Source organism: Pyrus communis, chromosome 2 (genome assembly GCF_041283825.1).
Source record: "Pyrus communis isolate YQ-2024b chromosome 2, ASM4128382v1, whole genome shotgun sequence".
Classification (NCBI taxonomy): domain Eukaryota; kingdom Viridiplantae; phylum Streptophyta; class Magnoliopsida; order Rosales; family Rosaceae; genus Pyrus; species Pyrus communis.
In genome coordinates this window covers 24,610,725-24,634,745 of record NC_142566.1, presented here as the reverse complement: position 1 = coordinate 24,634,745, position 24,021 = coordinate 24,610,725, and the positions used below count along the sequence as shown (strand labels likewise).

The 24,021-nt window shown below is 36.5% G+C and overlaps 4 protein-coding genes across 8 annotated transcripts; 1 reads left to right on the top strand and 3 right to left on the bottom strand.

Annotated features, from left to right (window-relative positions):
* Window positions 1-3,855, top strand: LOC137746602 (putative transcription factor bHLH041). Of its 2 annotated transcripts, XM_068486614.2 has the most exons (8): window positions 1-436; window positions 580-702; window positions 794-899; window positions 1,027-1,041; window positions 1,129-1,191; window positions 1,395-2,177; window positions 2,451-2,858; window positions 3,436-3,854. In XM_068486614.2, exons 1-8 carry the CDS (start codon window positions 321-323, stop codon window positions 3,505-3,507), a joined length of 1,686 nt encoding a protein of 561 aa, XP_068342715.2. In that variant the 5' UTR covers window positions 1-320; the 3' UTR covers window positions 3,508-3,854. The 2 variants fall into 2 exon arrangements, with proteins under 2 accessions (XP_068342715.2, XP_088544756.1); XM_088688630.1 differs by lacking the exon at window positions 1,027-1,041 and having other exon boundaries at window positions 3,436-3,855.
* A 6,327-nt stretch (window positions 3,856-10,182) lies between these two features.
* LOC137748625 (DNA repair protein recA homolog 3, mitochondrial) lies at window positions 10,183-14,740 on the bottom strand. 3 transcript variants are annotated; one of them, XM_068488794.2, is made up of 8 exons: window positions 14,400-14,740; window positions 14,175-14,232; window positions 12,954-13,171; window positions 12,704-12,791; window positions 11,926-12,098; window positions 11,561-11,707; window positions 11,214-11,348; window positions 10,183-10,913 (listed from the first exon to the last, which is right to left on the bottom strand). In XM_068488794.2, exons 1-8 carry the CDS (start codon window positions 14,454-14,456, stop codon window positions 10,527-10,529), a joined length of 1,263 nt encoding a protein of 420 aa, XP_068344895.2. In that variant the 5' UTR covers window positions 14,457-14,740; the 3' UTR covers window positions 10,183-10,526. The 3 variants fall into 3 exon arrangements, with proteins under 3 accessions (XP_068344895.2, XP_088544745.1, XP_088544751.1); XM_088688619.1 differs by having other exon boundaries at window positions 11,917-12,098; window positions 14,400-14,716; XM_088688625.1 differs by having other exon boundaries at window positions 11,917-12,098; window positions 12,954-13,167; window positions 14,400-14,474.
* A 1,134-nt stretch (window positions 14,741-15,874) lies between these two features.
* LOC137747472 (nucleosome assembly protein 1;2) lies at window positions 15,875-19,059 on the bottom strand. Of its 2 annotated transcripts, none has more exons than XM_068487584.2 (12): window positions 18,820-19,059; window positions 18,692-18,735; window positions 18,449-18,544; window positions 17,994-18,086; window positions 17,595-17,679; window positions 17,442-17,503; window positions 17,159-17,343; window positions 16,877-17,054; window positions 16,749-16,792; window positions 16,425-16,620; window positions 16,298-16,315; window positions 15,875-16,187 (listed from the first exon to the last, which is right to left on the bottom strand). In XM_068487584.2, exons 1-12 carry the CDS (start codon window positions 18,863-18,865, stop codon window positions 16,125-16,127), a joined length of 1,110 nt encoding a protein of 369 aa, XP_068343685.2. In that variant the 5' UTR covers window positions 18,866-19,059; the 3' UTR covers window positions 15,875-16,124. The 2 variants fall into 2 exon arrangements, with proteins under 2 accessions (XP_068343685.2, XP_068343686.2); XM_068487585.2 differs by having other exon boundaries at window positions 15,875-16,184.
* Window positions 19,060-19,908: 849 nt separating this feature from the next.
* LOC137747327 (small ribosomal subunit protein bS16m/bS16c) lies at window positions 19,909-22,132 on the bottom strand. The gene is given in 5 exon segments (XM_068487419.2): window positions 19,909-20,064; window positions 20,067-20,096; window positions 20,180-20,397; window positions 21,497-21,542; window positions 21,860-22,132. Coding segments are annotated over 5 exon segments (468 nt in total). The 5' UTR covers window positions 21,993-22,132; the 3' UTR covers window positions 19,909-20,023.
* Between the last annotated feature and the right edge of the window lie 1,889 nt (window positions 22,133-24,021).

Sequence of the window (24,021 nt, the reverse complement as noted above, 5' to 3'; positions counted from 1 at the left end):
ACAACTAATTTCCTCTCTCATCAGCTCTCCTTCCATTTCTTCTCTTTCAGTTTCTTCCATCACTAATATGAATGCGTTTTTTAAATATCTTGCCTATTATGTCTGTATATCACTACTTTTCAAATCTCCCTCATCTGTGCCACCTTCTAGTTAAGAGACTCTTCTGATTCTCTGTACCTCATCAAGTTCTGCATAGTATTCACGATGACTAAGGAGGATAAATACTGGGTAGGGCCATCGCGTAGTCGTGCACAAAAGACATAAAGGTCGGTTGAAGGGTAGCAGGGAGATCAAGAGGCTCCCATTTCCAACCTTTGTCTATGGACATTGCTTTCCAACTCGATGAAGGCTCTCGCGCCAATTTCCTTCGACTTGTCATGCAATCTTTTGGCTGCTTCTACATTTGCTTATGGTCCTATATGCCCCCTCCTTCTAAGTATGGACGCATCATTCATCATTCATCTCTCTCTCTCTCTCTCTCTCTCTCTCTCTCTCACACACACACACACCCACCTACCCAAACACCCTGAATGTGGATGGAGCTCATATCAATAATGTTGGTTTTATGTGTTCGTGCAGCCTCCTATTTTTTCTCGATGGTGTTTATGATGAAGAAAATCAACCAAGCTCTTCTTCGGGCAGTTTGGCTCGGCAGCTTTTCAATGAATATCGTCTATCAGTATTCAACGTTGTCGAAAATGAGTACGTGACTATGCGTATTGGTTTGCTTGTATGGTTATCATTGTGACTATTTCTCTCATAAGTTTTTTGCTGCATGCATGTACATGATCAGCTGTGTTCCAGGATTCGCTTTCAGGAATGGCCTTCCATATTTGGAGTTGCAAGAAATGGACCTACAAAGACTGGCATCAGTTGATACACAGAGGCAATTTTATCAGGTAACTAATTTAAAATATAATTGAACAGAAATTTATTACAATTCCCAATTTACATGAAGAACATTCATTAATTTACGCAGGTAAGATATCGTATGCTAATTGAGTAATTTTAATCTGCTTGTAACAGGAAGCAAGGATTAAGGTTTGTTCCTGCTGGATTAAAATATTGGCTTACAATATTAATTAATTGGTGTTGTTCTCTTAATTATAATTTCCTCTTAAATTACAGACTGCAGTTTTCATGGGGTGCAAAAGCGGAGAAATTGAGCTGGGCTTGTCCAATGTGTCTCAAGTAAGATCAAATTATAATCGAACTTGGAATTATGTAAAAAACTTTTGGTTAAATGGCGGGTTTTGAACCCTAAACCTAGCATACAGAACTCATAACACTACCCACCCTCACCAAGCTGACCCAAGTGGCTTGTAATTATTTAAGAATCTTAATGCATAATTGAGGTTTACGATTAACTAATTTATTTTTTTGTTGTTTTGCAGATAAACATAAAAAGAGAATTGATGAGAACCTGGTTACCAGAAGCTTTTTCCAGACAATTATCTCCACATACAGAAGTTGCCAGCAGGCCAATCAATGTTCAGCAAAACCCACCGTCATCCTCTTCATCTTCTTTGAGATCACTTTCCGCAATTGATAGTCCTGAATATTCCTCCCTCCTCTTCAACATTCCAACCGCTACTACTTCCCATAACATCCCAGAGATCTTTACACAATTATCTTCCGATCCCTTGCAACCAATCAATATTAATCCATTGGAACCTTTACCAATCATAAATCTCATTACTACTACTTCTACTAGTACTAGTCCTCATCAACAAGCCATCCAAGCTTTTTCTCGAACCCGAAACATCCAATTCCCAACTCCGGAGATCGAAGATGCCGCAATGACAAGAGCTATCCTTGCAGTTCTATCTTCTTCACCTTCTTCTTCTTCGTATCAACCACCCCCACATACTAATCCACCTTCTTCTTCTACTACTTATCGTCACTTACTAACTCCAAAATCCACTGCTTTCAAGACTTACAGCACCTCAGCTTTAGCCCCAAGAACCCAAATGAGTGCTAATTTACGCCGGCAAAACATGCACAAGCGATCCATTTCCTTCTTGAGAAGCTTGAATCTGATGAGGCTTCGTGAAGGTATCCAAACCACCCGTCCCACAAGCGGCCAGTTGCATCATATGATATCGGAGCGCAAAAGGCGTGAGAAGCTCAATGAAAGCTTTCATACATTGAAATCATTACTTCCACCTGGAACCAAGGTAAGCAACATGCATGCGCGCACACATGCGCACACACACAAACAATGTGTTGTTCAAAAGGATACTGGACCGTACTCGACTGAACTGGGCTACGGTAAACTATACTAAACTAGATGGAAGTTTTAGGGTATTCCAGTTAAGTACGGTCCAACATAGCGTACATATTAACACATTCGTTGGGAAATGCATTATTATACCATTTTCTCTTTTTTGCATTGGTACATATATTGGTTTCGTTGCAAACGTGATTAATTAAAATTTTTGATAGTGTAGAAAGACAAAGCCTCGGTTCTTATATCTGCGAGGGAGTACTTGACTAGTTTAAAAGCTCGAGTTGCTGAGCTTAGTAAAAGAAACCAGCAGTTAGAGGCAAGGCTCTTGCCCCCGGCCAACTTAGGAGCTAATGAAGCAGCAGCTACCGCAGGCTCCTCAAATGAAAGAGTTAGTCTTACACTTACGCATGTATCATCCGAATCATCCCCGGATCAAGATCAGCAAATTATTGACTTGCAAGTGGTTCTAAGATCACTAGAGAGTTGCACCGAAGATATGGTGATCCGCATTTTGGAATTCTTGAAGCGGGTTGAGAATGTAAGCTTGATGTCCATGGAAGCCAATGCTTGGATATCAGAACCAAATTCTAACATCAACCGCGTAATCTTGAGATTAAGAGTTGATCAGGTATGTAATAGAATACTTATAAATTTCTTGAACTCATTAATTATTATGATCCCTGGTATTGGATGCATGTGTGAATGTGATTGACCTAAGATATATAGAACACATATTTTATAAGCTTTTAAGTAATTGAGGGGTGGGTCGGGTGATAAATAATGAAGGGTTTATATTAAGAATATGAATCCCAAATCAGAAAAATGAGAGATCTTGCATGTGCTTATAAGTAATTGAGTTATTCCTCATATCGTCAATTGATTTTAAGATAGAACCACAACCTTCTTTATCGTATCAGAACAAGTTGTCCCACGTGTGAAACTCAATAATCACACATGCAACCATGCTCTACGTTATCCCATTTTGTCCATTTTGTATTGTTCATGTGAGGTTTAAAGATTCTTCACACGTGAGGAGTCATATTAAGAGTATGAATCTCACCCCAACTATGAAATCAATGCATGGTATAAGCTAAAAAGAGACAATGACTATGAAATCAATGATTGCTATAAATAGTATTATATTGAATATGTATTTGGGAAACTAGAAGGAAACTGAAAGTTGTTTTATTTCTTTATATATACAGGGAACGGAATGGGACGAGGCTGCCTTCCAGGAAGCAGTAAGAAGGGTGGTTGCTGACTTAGCATTGATGTAATCAAATAGCTTTTCGACATGTTCAATATATAGACTTAGTACGTAGGATCGACTAGTCCTCTTTTCGTTTTCTTTGTTTTGGTCGAAATAGTAGGAATAGTCAAGATTTTGATATATGGATTGCTTTCCGACTTTTGGCCATTAATGCTTGCCAATTTTTGACCCTATCACATCGGGCAGGCATTCTCCACCGTTAATTTAGACAATCAAACATATCAATTTGATTCATATTATGATGTCTATTGACCAAAAACTATTCCACATTTTTTCCCATTTGTCCATGTTAATAGCTACTCTTTTTTTAAGTATTTTTTGGATAAGAAATAGCCACTTTCATTATTTGTATATTTTTTATTTAGTTTTGTGGACTTCATAATTTTTGGATTAAAAACGTAGAATTATTTTTACGAAATTAAATGAAAACAATTTTTAAGGTTTCTTTCATTAATTTGTTGTATTACACTTTTCTTGGCACAATTGTATTATATTTTATGAATCATCTATAAATATATAAAGATGGACGGGGTTTTTTTGGTGCAACAGTTATATCTCTTTCGTGAGAGGATTGATACCTCACATACGATTGTTGACGAGATGCTAATGTCACATAATCCTTCTTTATAAATTTACATAAAAAAAATGGGAGCTAGGGATGAATTGGCTGGGACATCCACCAGTCCGGGTCAGTCAAGCCCACATAGTCTTGTTTTCCATTTTCTTCTTTGTGGGTTCTTTGTTTCTTGTATGAATTTATGGTGCCCAAATTGACTGCAAACGGAAAGAGACCGCAATGCAAGAAGTAGGACCGAAAAATGATTTGGTATGCAGACAAACATTATTCAAAATATTGGCACGTCGAAAATTCACATTTTCAATATTGCTTCAAAACCGCACATATCATTTTCACAGCTGGCAGCTCCATTGATCTGCCACGTCATGTTGAGTGGTTGAGGCTGGCATTGGATCCATGTATCAAACATACTAATCTCTTAGATTAATAATATTTAAAATCTCATTTGTGAGTCAACCTGTAAATGGGTTGGGTTTATTGTCATCTGAACCTAACCCGTTAAGTTAACAGGTCATCTGTTTCACCTGTTAACAATTATTATTATTTTATCCTTTTTGCATAGAATTTATTTTTTGTTGTTAAGACTTGACTGAAATTACTAAAACATCATCAACTAACGAGTACTAACAGGTTGACCCAAAGTGACCCGTTAGCGACCCGACCCATTAAGCATCCATCCAAATACTAATATTAACGGGTCGGGTTGGGTCCAAAATGCCAGGTCTATTTGTGAGACTAAACTCACCACTTCGCTTTTAATGTAGATAATATCATTTGTTCAAAAAAAAAAAAAAAATCTCATTTGTCCTGAGTCATTTGGCCACGATATCTGCTTCGGAATTCTAGGTTAGTCAATCACTTTTCTGCATGAGACTCAGTAAAAGGTTTTGTGTTTTTATAATTTCTCAAATGTTGAATAAGCTATAGAATTAGCCTTTTGAACTTTCACTATGGTAGATTTCGTTTATGAATTTAAAATTCGTTAATTTTAATTTTAAAATTTAACAAAACGTAGAGAAATGATCCTTCCATTCTAACCCCGTTAGTAAAAGGTTTCGAGACGGCGTCAATGCACTTGTCCAGGATCAAAGTTCGTTTTTGTGTTTTATTTAATTTCACGAATGTTGAATAAGCTATAGAATTAGTCTTTGAACCCTTTTTTTTTTGTCAAAGATTTAGTCTTTTGAACTTTTATTATAATATATTTCGTCTACGTACTAAAAAGTCGTTAATTTTAATTTTTTAAATTTGACAAAATGTAAAGAAATGCTCCTTCCAGTCTAACCCCGTTTGATTGGATTATCTGTTATTGTACTTATGCGGTAGCATGATTTAGAATAATAATAATAATAAATGAATTTGATTAAAGAACCTAGTAATTGACGCTGGATATATCTTTTTGGGTAAATTATATTTGGGATCGATTACAACATCTTTAAAACATTTCGATTTCATACATTTATTTATTATTTTATTTTAATTTCATATATTTATTAGAAAATCCGTTAAGTGATGACATGACAAATATAAGATTCACGTTTGGACTGAATATTAAATACTAAAAAACCCTAAAACCCATGTCTTCCCCTTCCCCATTCCCAGCCGCATTCTCCCTCTCCCCCTGCAAACCCCATTTCCTTATCCGTCGTTGCCATTGACGCCGGCTTCGACCCCTGCAACCTGGACCTGGGTTTGGGAAAATTTAGGATTTGGACAAATCCAACCCCCAAATTTTGTCGAATCCAACCCAACCCCTAAATTCGATCCACATCTCAAATTGTCAGTCCACTTGCGCTCTCTGCCTGAACCACTGCCACCAAATTCGTCAGCCGGGGTTTGGGTGTTCACCACTTTCTGCTCTCTGCCTGAACCGCCGCGACTCGCAACAGATTGTCGCGCGAGGAGGAAGATGATGTTGCCGTCCGATTTGCAGCGCCAGTCGACGTGGGTGGGGTTGGAGGCAATGTTGGTGTTGCTGGCGGGCTTGCAGTGGTGGACGTGTTGTGGATGAAGATGTTGACGACGTACTGGAGGGGATGGAAGATCTAGGATTGGGGCTTTGCATTTGCAACGTGGGGTGGAGAGCCGCTCTGGAAGGTTGTTTTTTTTTTTTTTTTTGTAATTTTTTAAATAAAATATTAATTGTTTGTCCATGTGGCGGAAGTTGTCAGCCACATAAGCAAAAATGGGAGGGGATGGAAGATCTAGGGTTGGGGCTTTGCATTTGCAACGTGGGGTGGAGAGCCGCTCTGGAAGGTTGTTTTTTTTTTAATTTTTTTTTTTTTTTTTTTTGTAATTTTTTAAATAAAATATTAATTGTTTGTCCATGTGGCAGAAGTTGTCAGCCACATAAGCAAAAATGGGAGACTCATTTTTACCATGTCATCAGCTAATTTAACAGGATTTTTAACAATTGTATGAAATTGAAATGAAATGATAACTAAATGTATGAGATTAAAATATTTTAAAAATATTGTATAAAATTACAATTGTATCCAAATCTGAGAAAGTAAAACGTAATTTACCCTATCCTTTTTGGACATTAAGCGCGCTCTTGGTCGAGAAATTAAACGGTGTCACTAGACGGATTTGCTCAGTGGTAATACCACCACTCAAATCTCTGCACACGCAGTACCATATCAAGCATCAAAACATTGAATACGGCGCAGTACGACTTCAAGCACTCATGGCTCATCTTGATAATCATGTAATATTTTTCTATACGTAACTTATTCTCTTTACCTACATTGTTTTTTATTAAATAATTAATATCTCTTTAAACCAAATTTATTACTTAAATTACCCTCTTAAATCTACTTCAAAACATAAATTTATCTTTACTCTCATTGCCTTTATAAAATAATATATCTAATTGAATGATTTTTTTCAAAAAGCCGCCCTTTGCCCCTCTATAATTGCATATGCTAGTGCCGTAGAGGACTAGCATTTTCACGGCTGCTTTTTTCACTTTCTGCTACTAGCATTTCCATGGCTATCCCACTTTCCCCACTTACTGCCGACAACTTCTCTTTGATAAGAAGAGAGCTAATGGAGTTTTGGTCATACAGCAAAACACTAAAGACAAAACCAAAAAGACCTTGCAATTAAAAGAAACAAACTATCAACTTTTCCAACAGTAAGAAGTTGTAACTTGCTTGTCTTGATTCGAAGAATTACAGGAAGATATTACCAACTTTTTCACTGTGAGTTCCAAACTTAAAACATGATATAAAATAAACTAAAGAAATGGAAATTCCAACATATCTATCAAAATATTTTTAATCATCTTCAAGAATCACATCTCAATAGAAAAGCTTGTTTCTCTCTATAGTTATTAGGGTTTGAGCCGGAATAAATGTGGGATAAACGAAGAGTGATGCTAGGATTTAATTATAGTGTGTGGGTTTATTGATAAATTTGAGTTTTATTATTAATTTCATTTTGTACTTAATAGTAATTATGCAATAGGGTAAAATAAACAATTAACATTTAAAATTTAAGTGACATGTAGAAAAATGTTACACGGGTTTAAATAAAATTTATCATTTGGAAACGGTTGAGATGGACAAGTTGAGTTAATAACTGCTTCCAAAGTTTTTCATCCCATCTCAGATCATCGTGGATCATACTATCAGTGCATATCAAAATCTGAACCCTATGCGATGGTACAAGATGGACAACAAAACGTTTGGTGTTCTCCATTTCCTTGCTAACAAAATTTAGTAACAATAAAAGATATTTATGACTTATATCAAGTAGCCAGTAGCTAGTAGCGATTAGGGAGAGTAATGTAAAGTTTTATTGGATCGAAATTTTATCCACTGTCTCGGGTGGTTAAAACCCAAAAACTTCGTCTCGGCCTTGAGAGAAAGAAAAAACAACGCAACAAGGAACTCTTCACGATTCAAAAAGGCTACAGATTGAAGTGAAGTAGTGTCATTTTCCTCAGGCCCCAGATTGAAGATAGCAAGGTCGCAAGAGAAAATGTAGGGATTGTTCGAAGCCTTTGATCATGGAGTTGAGGAAGAGGATATTTGGGTTCTTACACGGTACATGACACTCGATTTGGTTAATATACCTGACAATGTCCTCCAAAACGAGAATAAATTACATCTAAATCTGAGAAAGTAAAATGTAATTTACCCTATCTTTTTGTAGACACTAAGCACACTCTTGATCGAGAAATTAAACGGTGTCACTAGCTGGATTTGCTCAGTGGTAATACCACCACTCAAATCGCTGCACACGCAGTACCATATCAAGCATCAAAACATTGAATACGGCGCAGTACGACTTCAAGCACTCATGACTCATCTGTCTTGATAATCATGTAATATCTTTCTACACGTAATTTATTCTCTTCATCTATATTGTTTTTTATTAAAGAGTTAATATCTCTTTAAATCTAAATTTGTTACCTAAATTACCCTCATTTCAAAACATAAATTTATATTTACTTTCATTCCCTTTATAAAATAATATATCTACTTGAATGATTTTTTTTCTAAAAATGCACTATTTGCCCCTCTATAATTACATATGCCGCATAGGACTAGCATTTTCACCGTTGCTTTTTTTTTTTTCTTTCTGCTACTAGCATTTCCATGGCCATCCCACTTTCCCCACTTATTGCCGACAACTTCTCTTTGATAAGAAGAGAGCTAATGAGTTTTGGTCATACAGCAAAACGCTAAAGACAAAACCAAAAAGACCTTGCAATTAAAAGAAACAAACTATCAACTTTTCCAACAGTAAGAAGTTGTAACTTGCTTGTCTTGATTCAAAGAATTACATGAAGACATTACCAACTTTTTCATCATGAGTTCTAAACTTAAAACATGATATAAAATAAACTAAAGAAATGGAAATTCCATCATATCTATCAAAATATTTTTAATCATCTTCAAGAATCACATCTCAATAGAAAAGCTTGTTTCTCTCTATAGTTATTAGGGTTTTGGCCCGAATGAATGTGGGATAAACGAAGAGTGATGCTAGGATTTAATTATAGTGTGTGGGTTTATTAATAAATTTGAGTTTCATTATTAATTTCATTTTATACTTAATAGTAATTATGCAATAGGGTAAAATAAACAATTAACATTTAAAATTTAAGTGAGGTGTAGAAAAAAGTTACACGGGTTTAAATAAAATTTCCCATTTGGAAACGGTTGAGATGGACAAGTTGAGTTAATAGCTGCTTCCAAAGTTTATCGTCCCATCTCAGATCATCGCGGATCATACTATCCGTGCAGATCAAAATCTGAACCCTATGCGATGGTCCGAGATGGACAACAAAACGTTTGGTGTTCTCCATTTCCTTGCTAACAAAATTTAGTAACAATAAAAGATATTTATGACTTATAGTTGGTTCAAGTAGCTAGTAGCTAGTAGCAATTAGGGAGAGTAATGTAAAGTTTTACTGGATCGAAATTTTATCCGCTGTTTCGGGTGGTTAAAACCCAAAAACTTCGTCTCGGCCTTGAAAGAAAGAAAAAACAACACAACAAGGAACTCTTCGCGATTCAAAAAGGCCACAGATTGAAGTGAAGTAGTGTCATTTTCTTCAGGCCCCGGATTGAAGATAGCAAGGTCGCAAGAGAAAATGTAGGGATTGTTCGAAGCCTTTGATCATGGAGTTGAGGAAGAGGATATTTGGGTTCTTACAGGGTACATAACACTCGTTTTGATTAATATACCTGACACTGCCCCCCACAACGAGAATAACTTACGTGAGAACGAGAACGAGGACGCGAAGATTTCCTTGTTTCGTTGTTTTTTCTTTCTCTTAAGACCAAGACGAAGTTTTTTTGTTTTAACCACCCGAGATAATCGAGAAAATTTTGATCCAATAAAACTTTACATTACTCTCCCTAATCGCTACTAGCTACTTGAACCAACTATAAGTCATAAATATCTTTTATTGTTACTAAATTTTGTTAGCAAGGAAATGGAGAAAACCAAACGTTTCTCGGACCATCACATAGGGTTCACATTTTGATCTGCATCGATGGTATGATCCACGATGATCTGATATGGGAGGATGGGAGAATTGCGTCCACACATAGTAGTCTGAAGCGCTTAGAAAAATCGGCAAAGATCGAGAGCTTGAAAGGTAGCATTCTATTGGGTAAATAAAATGATATATACATTGACCTCGCTGACATACAAACTGTAGCTGAACGAGTAATTACAAGCTGCTACGGTTAACCTAGAAATCTAAATAACGACCCTCCTCCTGCATCTTTCCCAAATTTGCCCCCTTTTGAACCCACAAAATTTCACTGCATCCATGCCATACATGGTGATTAACAAATGATGTTAATTTACAAGGAGAGCTAGTGAATCTACCAGCTGCTCAGGAGGATGCAGTAGCCGCTCCCCTATATCAAACCCCGCCAGGGAAAACAGAGAAAAACTTCTCTACAGTTTCGAGGACATCTGAGTACTTACGCTCCAACTGCAGTAACTGCATCATCGTCAGTAGAATCAGGCGAAACAATTTCCTCTACAGGACCTTCGCCCATAAGTTCTGTTTCTGCTTCCTTGGCTGCCACATCATCAACTAGCTTCTCCGTAAGCTTTGCTGTAAGTTCCTCCATAGCAGTACTATTCTCGGACAAAAACCTTTTCAAAGCATCCTTGCCACGGAAACTTTGACCATTTAAGTCGTACATTGCGCCAGCTTTTGTGATGAATTTGTTTTTCAATCCCAAATCAATAATCTCTGACTCCCGACATATACCCTTACCAAACTCAAGCTCTATCTGAACAGTTCTGAATGGAGGAGCGAGTTTGTTCTTCACTATCTTCACTTGGACTTGACTTCCTATAGTCTGCATGGAAATTTAATTTCTTTCAAAAGGATGCATAAATAACATAGCATTTAATCCTCCAACCAAAAGAAACACAAAATCATGTAAATAAGCCCATGTTACTCCATTCAGGTAATATTTTCAATCAAATGACTGGATATTCTACTGAAGGTAGCCTGAATGAAACCTAGATACTTTCACACTAATCAAATAGGTACTCAACGACAATTCAATTGACAAAAAAAAAAACAACAATTCTAATTTTTAGATAAGCAAAATTCAAATTCATGAACAAAATAGACAAATGGTGTCGGTAACTACCTCTTCTCCCTTCTTCACAAGTCCTATTCTCCTCATATTAAGGCGCACTGAAGCATAAAACTTCAAAGCATTGCCGCCACAAGTAACTTCAGTTGGCCCACCAAATCCTCCAAAAGTAGAAAGCTTCGCCCTCACCTAAAGATAGACAAACAATTGCAGAAGTCTGAGCACCAAACAAATATTCATGAAATGATGAATATCAAATTATCTTCAAAAATACAAAACCAGAAATCTCAGAAAAGGATAAGATTATGTGTAAAAGTGTTTGTACTTATAACTTTCACAAATGATAAGTTTTTATGTTGTGTAAATGTATCAAATATAATAATGAAATCGAATGCCATTACCTGATTTGTAAAGATTAATATTGTCTGTGATAGAGACAAAGAGTGACTCAATTTGCGAAGTGCCTGGCTCATTAGTCTAGCCTGCATTGCCATATGAGCATCACCCATCTCGCCATCAAGTTCACCTTTAGGCACAAGTGCAGCCACCTGTCATCATATGAAAACCCTTCATCTACCGTGCAAAGTAAAAGACAAACTCTGTCAAAAAAATATATACAAAAGCCTCATGAGATGATATGAAGGTGAAAAACATTCAAACAGAACAAAAACCAAAGAGAATTTATAAGAACACATCAGGCGTGTACTCAATGAACATGGAAAAATTGCACTGAACACAAAATGTTACTGAAAAGCACCTTACTTACACTGTCAACAACAACAACATCTACTGAGGCACTGCGGATTAGAGTGTCTACAAGACTGAGGGCTTGCTCACCAGAATCAGGTTGTGAGAGAAGTAGATTCTCAGTGTTTACCCCGATAGACTGAGCCAGTGTAGGATCAAGAGCATGCTCAGCGTCAACAAAAACACATGTCCCTACATTAATAAGTTGCATCAGACTAGGAACTCAATATCACGACAACAGCCAATATAAAAAATCACCAACATAAGATAAACCCAGAAGTTATTTGACATTAACAGATTACCCCGCACCAAAAGATGGTCTCAATCGGTTCTTCATGAGTAAATATTGAAACATGAAGAATTTACATTTTACACACCAGCCATAACCATTAAATGTGCACCAAACCCAATCCTTACATGCCCATTGTATAACGTTGCTTCAACATGTCAAGCTAATAGATCACAGAAATTTACTAATTTGACTAGACCAGCAAGAAAAAAAAAGCATAGGTATCGTAGATGCAGGGGAAGAGACACAGTGATAAATAGCATCGGATATACTTTTTACAGGACAAAGACTCAAACAACTGTTCTAATTCCAAGAACCTGAGGAGATGATTTAGATATACAATTTAGATGTGTGTATGGCGGCACCGTATTTTTACATATAATGAACAACTTAAAGAGATAGTGAAAACTTGCGTCTTTGGCATACAACAGCCATACCATGTTCTATATGTGCAGTGCACTATGTTCATTTGCCACCAAATTTTAGTAAGAAAATGCCATAGTCTAACCTCCTTGCTTCTGTGCTTCAGCTATTACATGAAGAGCCAGAGTAGTTTTCCCAGAAGCCTCAGCACCGTATATCTCCACAACACGTCCCTGCAGAAAATGAATGAATATCACGAGAAGCAAATACATATTCCAAGCTGAAGTATAAGGTCAAATCTGCCTCGCGTCTTATGCACAAAAACATTCATATGACCAAGACCATAATCTGCTATAATGACCCTAAACATTCAGCTGATTAAGCACACATGATACCTTTGGAAATCCACCAATTCCCAGTGCCATGTCCAAAGAAAAAGAACCCGTAGATACCACTGGGACTTGTCTAGGAGAGACGGATCGACCAAGCCACATTATAGATCCCTTTCCAAATGAGGATGTAATCTGATCCAGGGCTTGCTTCAGGGCCAACTCCTTCTTCGACAAATTCTCATCACAGGAGTCACTTCCGTCCGACTTAGATTTCTTTCTAACTTCAGACAGAATTTCAAATATTTTCAAAATCAAAGGGAGCACAAACCGTGTTTTATGGCAGCACATAATGGATAATACCTATCCTATTATATAACAAGTTAATTTAGTAAAGCAATGGTTAAACTCCACGCCATATGAAGATAATTCACTAAACCAATAATATGGACGGGGCCATGAAATTATTAAAGTTTACAAACATCTTAATACCAAACACTCTCTCTCTTTTTCAGTCCTGTTTTCACTCTTATTTTGGCTAAACAATCACAAGCAGTATTTACTGATATACTTAAAACTCCGTTATAAAACCTCCGAATTCATTTGAAACAAATAAAAATATACATAAAATATAAGGGTATGTCTGGTACTCTACTTGAATCCAACTTTTTAAACTCAAAAATAATTTTCAAATTTTAGGCCTTAAAAACTTGTTTCATAGGGTTATTTTCAAAATATTTTTAAAAACTGAACTCAAAACTAACTCAAAAATATAGTATATTCTCAATAAATAAATAAAAATGAGTTTTTAGAGTTTTTAAACTTAAACTCACTCCCTTTTTTTCTCTCCCTCCTCCCCTCACTTCAAATCTATCTCTCTTTTCTTCTTTCTATCTCCCCCTTCTCTTTTTTTTTGGTTACCTTTTTCATCTCTCCTTCAATCCGCTCTCTTCATTCTCTCAATTCTTTCTCTCACTCTTCTTCCTCTCTATCTCCTCTGATCATCTCTCTTATTTTCTTTCTTCCTCTCTCCTCTTTCTCCCTCGACCCTCTCTTTTTGGATCTCTTTGTCCAATTTAAGTTGTAAAATTTTAAAATTTTCAAATCGCATATCAAATAAGACTTTGAATCTTAAAGAAAATTATTTTTAAGAAAAGTTCTTAAGAAATATTATGAGAAATGATAAAAATTTTGAAAATATGATACCAAACAAGCCCTAACATTTCCCAAAATGCAAATTATTGAAAGCATCAAGAAGTATAAGAATTAAAAATTTAAAGCAAGCACCTTTCGAAGAAAAATTGCAAAACTGGGTAGATGTACCCAACAATCCTCTCCGGTCCATCTGCGAAACAGAACGAACAAAAAATTAGATGCCGGAAGCTCAGAAGTTATAATTTTGATTAATTCAATCACTAATTTTTCCTAAACATTCCCAGAAACCAAACAGACAGCCATTGAGTAAATAAAAGGAAAAAACTTTCTTGTTTCACAAATGAAGAAACGGCAAACCTGTGGCGGGAATAGGACACGTTTCATGGAAAGAGCGTTTCGGAGAAGCCTCGCCATTGGTGACGAACTCCAAGCTTCCAAACCTCCACAACCCACAGCTTCTCCGGAATCAAATTAGTGAAGAAATAAGAGGTAGAAGGTGACCGGAAAATCAATTTACGAAACTATAAGAGGCCATGCATATCAGGCAATGGCAGAGGAAGAGAGAGAGAGAGGGAGGGGAGAGAGAGTCTGGGTTTTAGGGTTATGGGGTTATTTCCCTCCTTTTTGAAATGCTGGAGCAAGCATCGCAGAGAGAAGCGGAAGAGTGTCAGAGTGGAGGAGAGTGGAGACCTTGACTGATTGGGCTCACGACCCTTTTAAATACGAGAGTGGATCCTCGCGGATCCTGTTTGTAAGGATCTGGAATCTTTGAATGCATATCGTACGATCAGTGTTTATCTGGTTATATTTATATTAAATTTTAAATAAAAAAATTTACAATGATTTTTTATAGCACAATGTATAAAAAACGGATATAATTTAAGGACTCGGCGAGGATCCCCCTGATTTAAATACAATGGGCATTTTCCTATAATCTCACTCAATTTTTTTTTTCCAATTTTTTATTATTTTATTATACAAAAGCGACTTTAGAGAGGAGAAATACGGCATTGTAATCTCGAATGCATAGATAAATGCTCGGACACTATTTTTCTCTGATGAAGGCCAAGTCATTCCTTCAATAATATATTCCCTCATTATACAACTTACATTTATGTTTTTAAATTAGTTCATCCAAATTTCCTTAAAAACAGAAGTTTAATAAATCAGAAGCCTGATTCCTCCGCTTGTTTTTAAATGAACACTTCCAAGTTCTTGAAAATAAGTGTTTGGATGTGCTTTTATATTGATTAAAAGCACTTTTGATAAAAGTGCTTTTGTAACCATTAGTAAAAATAGAAGTGCATTTTAGAAAAGCACTTAAAATGCTTCATGCAAGAAACACAAGTGTTGCTTCTTTCAAAATGCACTTCAAGCACTTTTGAAATCCAATACTTTCACCAAATGCACTTTCGTCGTTTTAAATTTTAAACGAGCCATAACCCTTCTAAATGCTTTTTCAAGAAGTACTTGCATTTCCAACTGATCTTCTACCTTATTGCTTTTCTCACCTTTTTAGTGATGAAACTTTTAGGGTCCAAAAGAAAAGTGATGAAACCAAAAGAAAAGTGATGAAACTTTAGGCGCCTAAAAGAAGAATGATGACTTTAGTCCTCGGTTGCCATGTCCCCAACAACTAAACAATCAGTTAGATAAAAAAAAAAAAGCCACATCTTCTAGAGCAACATTTACACTTGTAAGGTTTTCAACATGTCATTGTTTTAGTAAATTACGACACAACGTGCTGGTGAACCCGTTCCACGTATGCCCTCCGCATCTTCAGATGTCCAACGCAAGATAAAGACAATCAAACGAGAAATAAAGGCCGAAAATTACACAAATCATTAATAGATTAGTAAAAAACATTGTCTATCGAATTCAAACATAAGCCAACAAATCACAATGACATCCAAACCATCTTTCATCACATATTCCCCCTAAACCAGCATGGAAAAGAAAACAAAAGGTAAAAAAATATATTGGCCACACAAAACTGCCCAGCAACCATTTTCTATTAAAACAGTCTGAAGGTCCAACGAGAACTCACAGCTACTCAACCCGCCTTTCCGAAACAATCATATTCTACTGCTGTTTGCATTCTGGAGGCCTTTCACCCTGCTCCCCGGTTGGTGCTCTTGCACTCTTCTACATTATGTAACGTGTTCTCAGTATATGAACCAAAAAGTTCATTTTCGAAACAACAAAACAATTAGATATTCAACTTATGAACGAATTTTAACAACTAGGCAACATACCTTGTGGCTAGCCGATGTCTGCGTCAGAATCAATTGCATAAGAAAATAATAACCGTCAATTCAAACTTCAAACAAATAGAAGAATGCAAGAGGAGAAAAGATGATCAAAATGTTTAAAATACTGCACCTTCTTTTTGGTTTTGCCTTCATCTTCATCGTCTTCATCATCTTCCTCGTCTTCTTCATCCTCATCATCTTCATCTTCCTCTTCGTCATCTTCATCTTCTTCATCTTCTTCCAAGTCTCCAAAATCTTCTCCCTCAATGGCCTCTCCAGTATACCATGAAACAGCATGGGGTATGATCTTATCTCGAATGGTAGACCTACACAAAAAATGATGCCAATATGAGAAGAAAATTTTAAACAAAGCACTCAATCAGAAAATTTCCAAACTATCTAGGACTAGTACCAAGGTCTGGAATCTGTCTACAAGTAGAAGTTATAAACTCACCCAATGTCATAATCATTTTCCATCTGGTTTTGGAGTTCCTCGGCCTGTTCAAAAGAGGTACAAATAAGAGACTACAAAGGACAAAAACCTTGAAAGAGAAACAAAAATAGTAAAGAAGAGTGTCTTACAACATCCTCATCAATATCTTCGTCGTCCTCAGGGACTTGAGGCGGACTGAAAAAGTTGAAGAAACTTTCGCAATTTTCAGTTCTAGTTATTGGCTTAGCATTCTTAGATCCCTTCTTAGGCTTCTTCTTAAGGAGCTTTTGTGTCAAGCATTTAGAAGGATACCATTCAATCTCCGTCCTACAAAGCACCAGGTACCAGACATTGTATTAAATTAAGTATACAAACAACGATGCACAGGCCATCTTGAACTATTTAGCAAAAGGCAAGGCTCCCGAACATACCCTATTGCTTTCTCGAGAATGGGTTCATTTTCATCAATCATGTGGTATGTCTTTGTCAAGATAGAGTTCTTAAAATAGGGATTGGTGTCAAAGTAGAACTCCAGTTTGAAGCCCTTAGGGTTATCTATCCTAAACCACTTGATGTCTCTAAGATATTTAAGAGCCCCTTCATCACGCTCAGATATCTGGTGATCCCAAAAAAAAAAAAAAAAAAACAATTCAGCTGACAAACAACAAAGTAATTATGAACATCAAATATGAGAACTTTATGCACAATAACCACCTCCTCAGCTAGCACTTCATTGTTCTTCATTGCGTTGAGCCAGAAATCAGGCACTCCTTTTTCTGCGAAAATAAATACGCAGGCAAAGACAAGAAATTAACATTTGCACACAATAAAAACTATATAGGTCCTGAATAACTATCAAGAGTATACCTTCAGAATCTTTACCCTCTTCTGTTGTTACTGCTTCATTAGTGACTCCTTCAGCTTCAACAACACAATTTACAATCTCGTATCTCTGCAGAGTGTTCAGTACAATTTATTTTAAAACGAAATACATGAAAAGAAATGAAGTTAAGCTCCTCATTCCCAAAATAGTAAGAAACCTATAAGCAAAGGAAACGGGACATCAATCACACTAACTCTGGCCAGGGGTGCCACTGCTACCTCATTTAGGTAGAGCAGTGACAAGCCACTAAACCACGTAGCCATACAGAATATATTTAATAAAATAAATAAAATGAATAAGAAAGAAGCATCCCACATATGAACCCTTCGTATTTGAGAATATACGGTATATAGAACACTGCAGTATGTAGAACAGTAGAACACCTTGGTATACAAAGGTTGATACAATTTCTGATATTTGGCTTCAAGAGCTGCTCTCTCCTCGAAAAACTTTGCCTCAAGTTCATCATGTTGGGTCTGCAAGTAAAGAAAGTCTTAGGGTGCTTCACACTTCAAGATAATATATTCACTTCCTAATATTCCATCACATAATACTAAGAGAATGAACAACTCCAACCAATTTGTCAATCAAACAGAGTATTTTTCAAGAACCAACGAAAAAACGCAACCGAAACTCCAATTTTAAAAAATTGTTAAGCTATAATATGCTGCGGAAACCCGTCATATCAATCAAAATGGTAACTAAACAGAACATATAAATGAAATAAGGGTATAATCTGATTAACCAACCAAACAAAGTATGAAAAGACATGAAACTATGAGCAATCCAGCATATCAAAGCACTAAACTTCAAGCTTCAGAGCGAGTGAGAATCATACCTGAATCTCTCTAAGGACATCGACCCGCTTTCGGACTGCAGGAGATAAGCTCTCGAGGATATCAGAGTGCTGCCCGGCCAAACTCTCTATCTTATTCTGCACAGACACAAGCTCCATCAGCCAAACAAACACTTAACCGCAAAGAACAAACAGACAGAAAGCTAAACAAACTGTAAAATTGAAATTTCCTGCTAATTAACAGGGTAAGAGTCTGTTTGGTTGCCGAGAAAATTGACTACTGACCTTGAGAGCATTGACGAGGCCTGCTCGATCCACGTCGTTGAGAGCTTCAGAAACAAAAAAACCAGAAGCAGCGTAAGATCACCGCATCAGATTACAAAACATCAGAAGGTTAAGAGAGAGAGTACAACCTGAGGAGAGATCGGACATGTTGATGTTATCCTTATCGCTGCCCATTCCGACTTGCAGAGAGGGAGGAGCGGAGGGAGGAGGAAGAAGGCGGCAAAGCTAAAACCCTAGAAGCGGTGGGAGGGGGGAGGAAAAAGGGTAAAGGGGCTTTCAAAACGTGGCCTCCGTTATATCCTTTCTCTCCCTCGTTTAAATACCTAGCCCAAGCTCCCCCCTCTCTTCCCTTTATTGTGGATGGTAGTGCTGAGCTGTCCAAAATTTAAAATATTTAATTTTATTCTTCATTTTTGAAGGGAGGCCCACAATAAGGTAGGTTAGACATTGGGCTTAATTTGGTGGCAATGAGGCCCGATTTTGTTCTACATATTGTGGTTCGTGAAATTTGAACTTAGGATCTCCACCTACGATAATAACTATGTATTAAAATCGAACTTGGAATTGTTAGGAAGATGGAGGAAATGTTCACTATTCGTATATGGTAATATTCTCTTTCTAATATATGGTACTCGTATTTAAAAATTTGAACTCAGTATCTCTTCCAATGACAATAATTGGGTGTTGAATTTGGAATTGTTGGGTAGATGAAGGAAATATTCGCCACTCGTAATGTTCTCTTGCCAAATAAATCATGCTTTGTTGCGTTGGATGGTCAATCTTAAACTGAACGTTGAAACAAATTATTCATTAATCAATAATTAATTAATGTTTCATATTCACAGGCTGATATGTTGCCAATTATATGAGCCTTTATGTTACAAAGATTTTAGTTAGGCATGTTTTTATGTTTATTCACATCATGAATATGCCATGTTTAATTATAGAAAATGTATTGGCAAAACTTCCATAAAACGCCTATGCGTTTGATACAAAAAAGTTATATCTTCTGGGTCATAAAAGCATTATTTGGATAAGCACTTCTCATATGCTTCTTTATGAAGCACTTAATTTTTAATAAAAATTTCAACATGTTTCTCAGCATAAACGCTTATAACATAAGTGCTTTCTACATAAGCAATCCCAGACAAGCCCAATTATCTCTGCAATTTCATACAGAAAATTGAAAACGACAATGATGATGAAGTGATGCCAGGTTCAAGCTGAAGTTCATTCCATAAACTAAACAAAATCAAACATTCAATACAGTAGTGTTCTTTAACGCCTAATATAGTAGCTATTTAGATATGACTGTATCTCTTCCCAGGCTATTCAGAATTGACCGATACCAAGCTGCTTATCCTGCAATCCGTATGAAAGATCGTTTCCTGTAACCCCTCTTGCCCTAGAAAAATACAAAAGATTATAGTAAGAAATGATCTTACAAATTTTGGGAAAGTTTAATGGAAATTCTTGCGCCATCTTAACCATCGTTTTCAGTGCTTTCCACATCTTTCCCTCGATCACCACTAGCTGTTGGCTTCTCAGGAGTCACAAACCGTCCACTCATAGGATCAACAGGTCGCGTGTCACGTGGCCCTCCCTTACGTCCCATTGCCACCATTGGTGGTGGGGGCAACAGGCCAGCTCTGAAAAGAATACGCTGCACAGGATCCGAAGGCTGAGCTCCAACAGATAGCCAATACCTGCAGAAAGAGTGAACAAACTGATGGGATATAGCAGATAAACTTAATTTGAAAACATGAATTCTCTCTCTCATAAGCCTCCTGGGAAGAATTGTTTCCGCTTCTCAAATTTTCAAAAGAATTCCTTTAAATTTCAACTTAAGAGTACCCATAATAAGCACGGAATCAAGCAACCCAACGATTGAGATCCAGATCTCAAACTCACAGTAATTTCTACCAATAAAGTGTCTTGATCCAAATGAGACAATTTTTCAGTGAGCATATATCCTCCTTATGTATATATCTCGCAAGACATCGAGCCTCCATCATCATTAGTGGGTCATATTTACACACAATAACATACGCACCCGTCAAGTTCTAGCATGAACAAAAGACTATACAAGTTAACCCTCACAGTCAAGTGATAATTTGTACATGCATGAGGAACAATAGGAAACATATAATCAACTCACAGAGCTAAATATTGAACATCTTTCAAACCAGTACATGATAATATCCCAAAACAAAAGCTAAAAACATTGATTTTGAATACCCCAGGACCAAAAAGCGCAATTTAACTGATAAACAAGTGCAACTAAAGGCAATTCACTGAGAATTAAACATACAAAATGAAGCGTTGCCGAAAACCACTTACTTCACTCTTTCAAAGTTCAGACCCATTCGTTTTCCACCATCTTGTAAGAGACTTGTTGAATACTTAAATAAACACACATTATATGCTTGTTCCCCATGTTTTCATTATGTTCCAATACTTAATAATATATATGTCATTCTATTTTGTAGTTTTTGATGAAATTATACATATTTTAAGTATAAACAGACACTTATTTACATGAAATATAGTATATTTACTTAAATCCGCCTAGGTGCCTAGGCACTAGACCCAGCTTGCCGCCCGACTAGTGCCTAACGTCTTTTAGAACCTTGCGTATTCTGAACATCTTTCATACCAACACCTGATAACTTCCGAAAACAAAAGCTAAAAATATTGATTTTGAATAACCCGAGACCAAAAGGCGCAATTAGATAACGAAGTGCAACTAAAGGCAATTCACCGATAATTAACATTCGAAATGAAGCATTGCCGAAAGCCACTTACTTCACTCTTTCAAAGTTCAGGCCCATTCGTTTTCCACCATCTTGGCCTGTAAAATTTCATAAAAATCACAGAGCATCAGCATATCACTAACTATATCACTCAGATGACAAAAGACCCAATAGCTTTCTCTGAATATTCATAACCAAAATGTGTTACGTATCACTTCTCCAACATTTTCTAGACAGCCAAACACTATCCATCTGAATTTTGATCGGAATTCATCAAATTCCGCTTTACCAATACAAAAATGCAATATTTCTATGGTTTCTAATTAACATAATGCAATTAGAACCCACAAACGTTTGAAGAAAAAAAATATCTAAATTACAGAATCAATACACAGAAACAGAAAAGAGAGAAGACCTGGCAAGGGATTGTAGTAGCCCAAGACTTCGAGGTGCTTGCCATCTCTCGGAGATCGGCTATTGGCCGCCATGACCCGATAAAACGGCCTATTTTTGCATCCGAACCTCGCCAATCGGATCCTCACCACCATTTTCTCAGCTCCACCAAACGATCGCCTGGGAAAATTCAATAAGCTGACACTGCGCTTATCTGCTTTCTAGGGTTTAAGGAACTTAGAAATTAGAATGTTTAGGATCCGAAATCTAGGAGCTCCTTCGGGTCCAGTTTTAAAAACCGGTCTGGCCCAATAGGACTTGGGACCTGTTTTAAACAATTAATGTTATTCATACTATGTTTTTGTACCACATTTTCATACCATTTTAGGTTGCATTTGATGTGGACAGTTATATCATTTGAATTAATCAGATTTTTAAATTTAGTTCATTATTTAATAAACTAATAATTAAAAAAAATTAGTTAATTAAATGATAATTATAGTATATGAGAAGTCTTTCTCATTCATTTCTTTGTGTCTTACAAATTTTTCAAATAATGTAACTGTAACATCAAATATGATATAAAAATATAATGTGAATCATAATATAAATAGCATTACTTATTTTAAACTACTTTTCAAAAAGCAAGCTGTATTCTGCCAACTAAAAACATTTGTGACAATGTTTAGCAAAAAGATTTACAAGGGGCACCTTGAAGATTGTTGTGTCTTAGAAAAATAAAGACAAACAATTGAGTGGACGTTCAAGTTACGTTAGCAGAGCTCTTACTTGGCAAATAAAGACAAACAAACTATCGAAAGCAAATCTAACAGTCAAGAAATGGTCACGTAATCATCTAATTCAGACAAAAATTTTAAACGGAAACACATTGTCGCCGACATCGGGTGCGTTAGTTGATTCAGACTTCAATCCGTTGGTCAACTCAATAGTCTTGGGTTCGACTTGTTCAAGTTCATTGTCACTTAAGAAAATTGGCAACTCAATCCTCTTAAATTATTCTTAGTTTGGAAGGAGTGCCACGTGTTGAGCTTGATTAGTTTCTTTCTTATTCCTAATATAGGGTTTGTGTGGAAGTGCTTTTAAAATACTTGAAGCACTTTTGGTGAAGATGTTTTTGAAATCAATCATTAGTAAAATTCAAGTGAATCTTGGAAAAACACTTTAAGTGATTCTTGTGGTTAGCAGTCCCACATCTGTTGGGGTAAAGAAAAGCAATGACTTTAAATATGATTACCCCACTCTAACTAATACCGAGGTGTTTTGTGGTAAAACCCCACACCTAATGGATTGGGTCAGTAGTAAAGTTGGGGACAGTATCAGTGTCATTAGAGTAGGACTCCCTGGGCCCGTTGATCTAAAAAAAATTCCAGCATAGTACCAGAGCCCACAGTTACGGATCCGTGTAAGCCAACGAGCTTGTTACCAAGAAATGTGGCTTGGAAACAAGGTTGGACTCTTAACATAGAGTTAGCCTCTAAGTTATTAAGAGTCACTTCCTGAAAAAGATTGAAAACAAGTTTGGACTTCATTGGAGCATACCTCTGAGTTTTAATTGCAGATGTGTGGAACTCCACGTGTGAATCACTAAATGGGATTATATGTGAGGGGGCGTGTTAGCAGCCCCACATTTGTGGGGGTAAGGAAAAGCAATAACTTTAAATGGGATTACCCCACAACTGATATCAAGGCCTTTTATGGTAAAACTACACACCTGATAGATTGAGTAGGTGGTAAAGTTGGAGACAGTATTTGTGTCGTTAAAGTGAGCCCCCCCCCCCCCCAGCCTGTCGATCTAAATAAAAAAAATTCTAACACCTGCAAGAGCACATATATGGTGCTTCTTCCAAAAAGCATTTGAAGTGCTTTTAGAACCCAAAATCAGTTTCACCAAAAGTTTTTCTATCATTTTAAAAGTGTTTTCAAACGAACTCATAGTCATTTGATTTTGATGTTATATCAAAAGTTTCACCATTTAATCAAACATTAATAAACAAGTGCATTTAAAAGTTACTTAATTTAATGTATAAATCTATTTAATATACATGCATCTTTAATTATTGTCTTTCAGAGAGGTTGATTTCAACCGGATTAATAATACTTCAGCCCAACACAATCCAAATTTCAACCCATGTCGAGTAGGTTGGTCTAGTTGGTCGATAAACC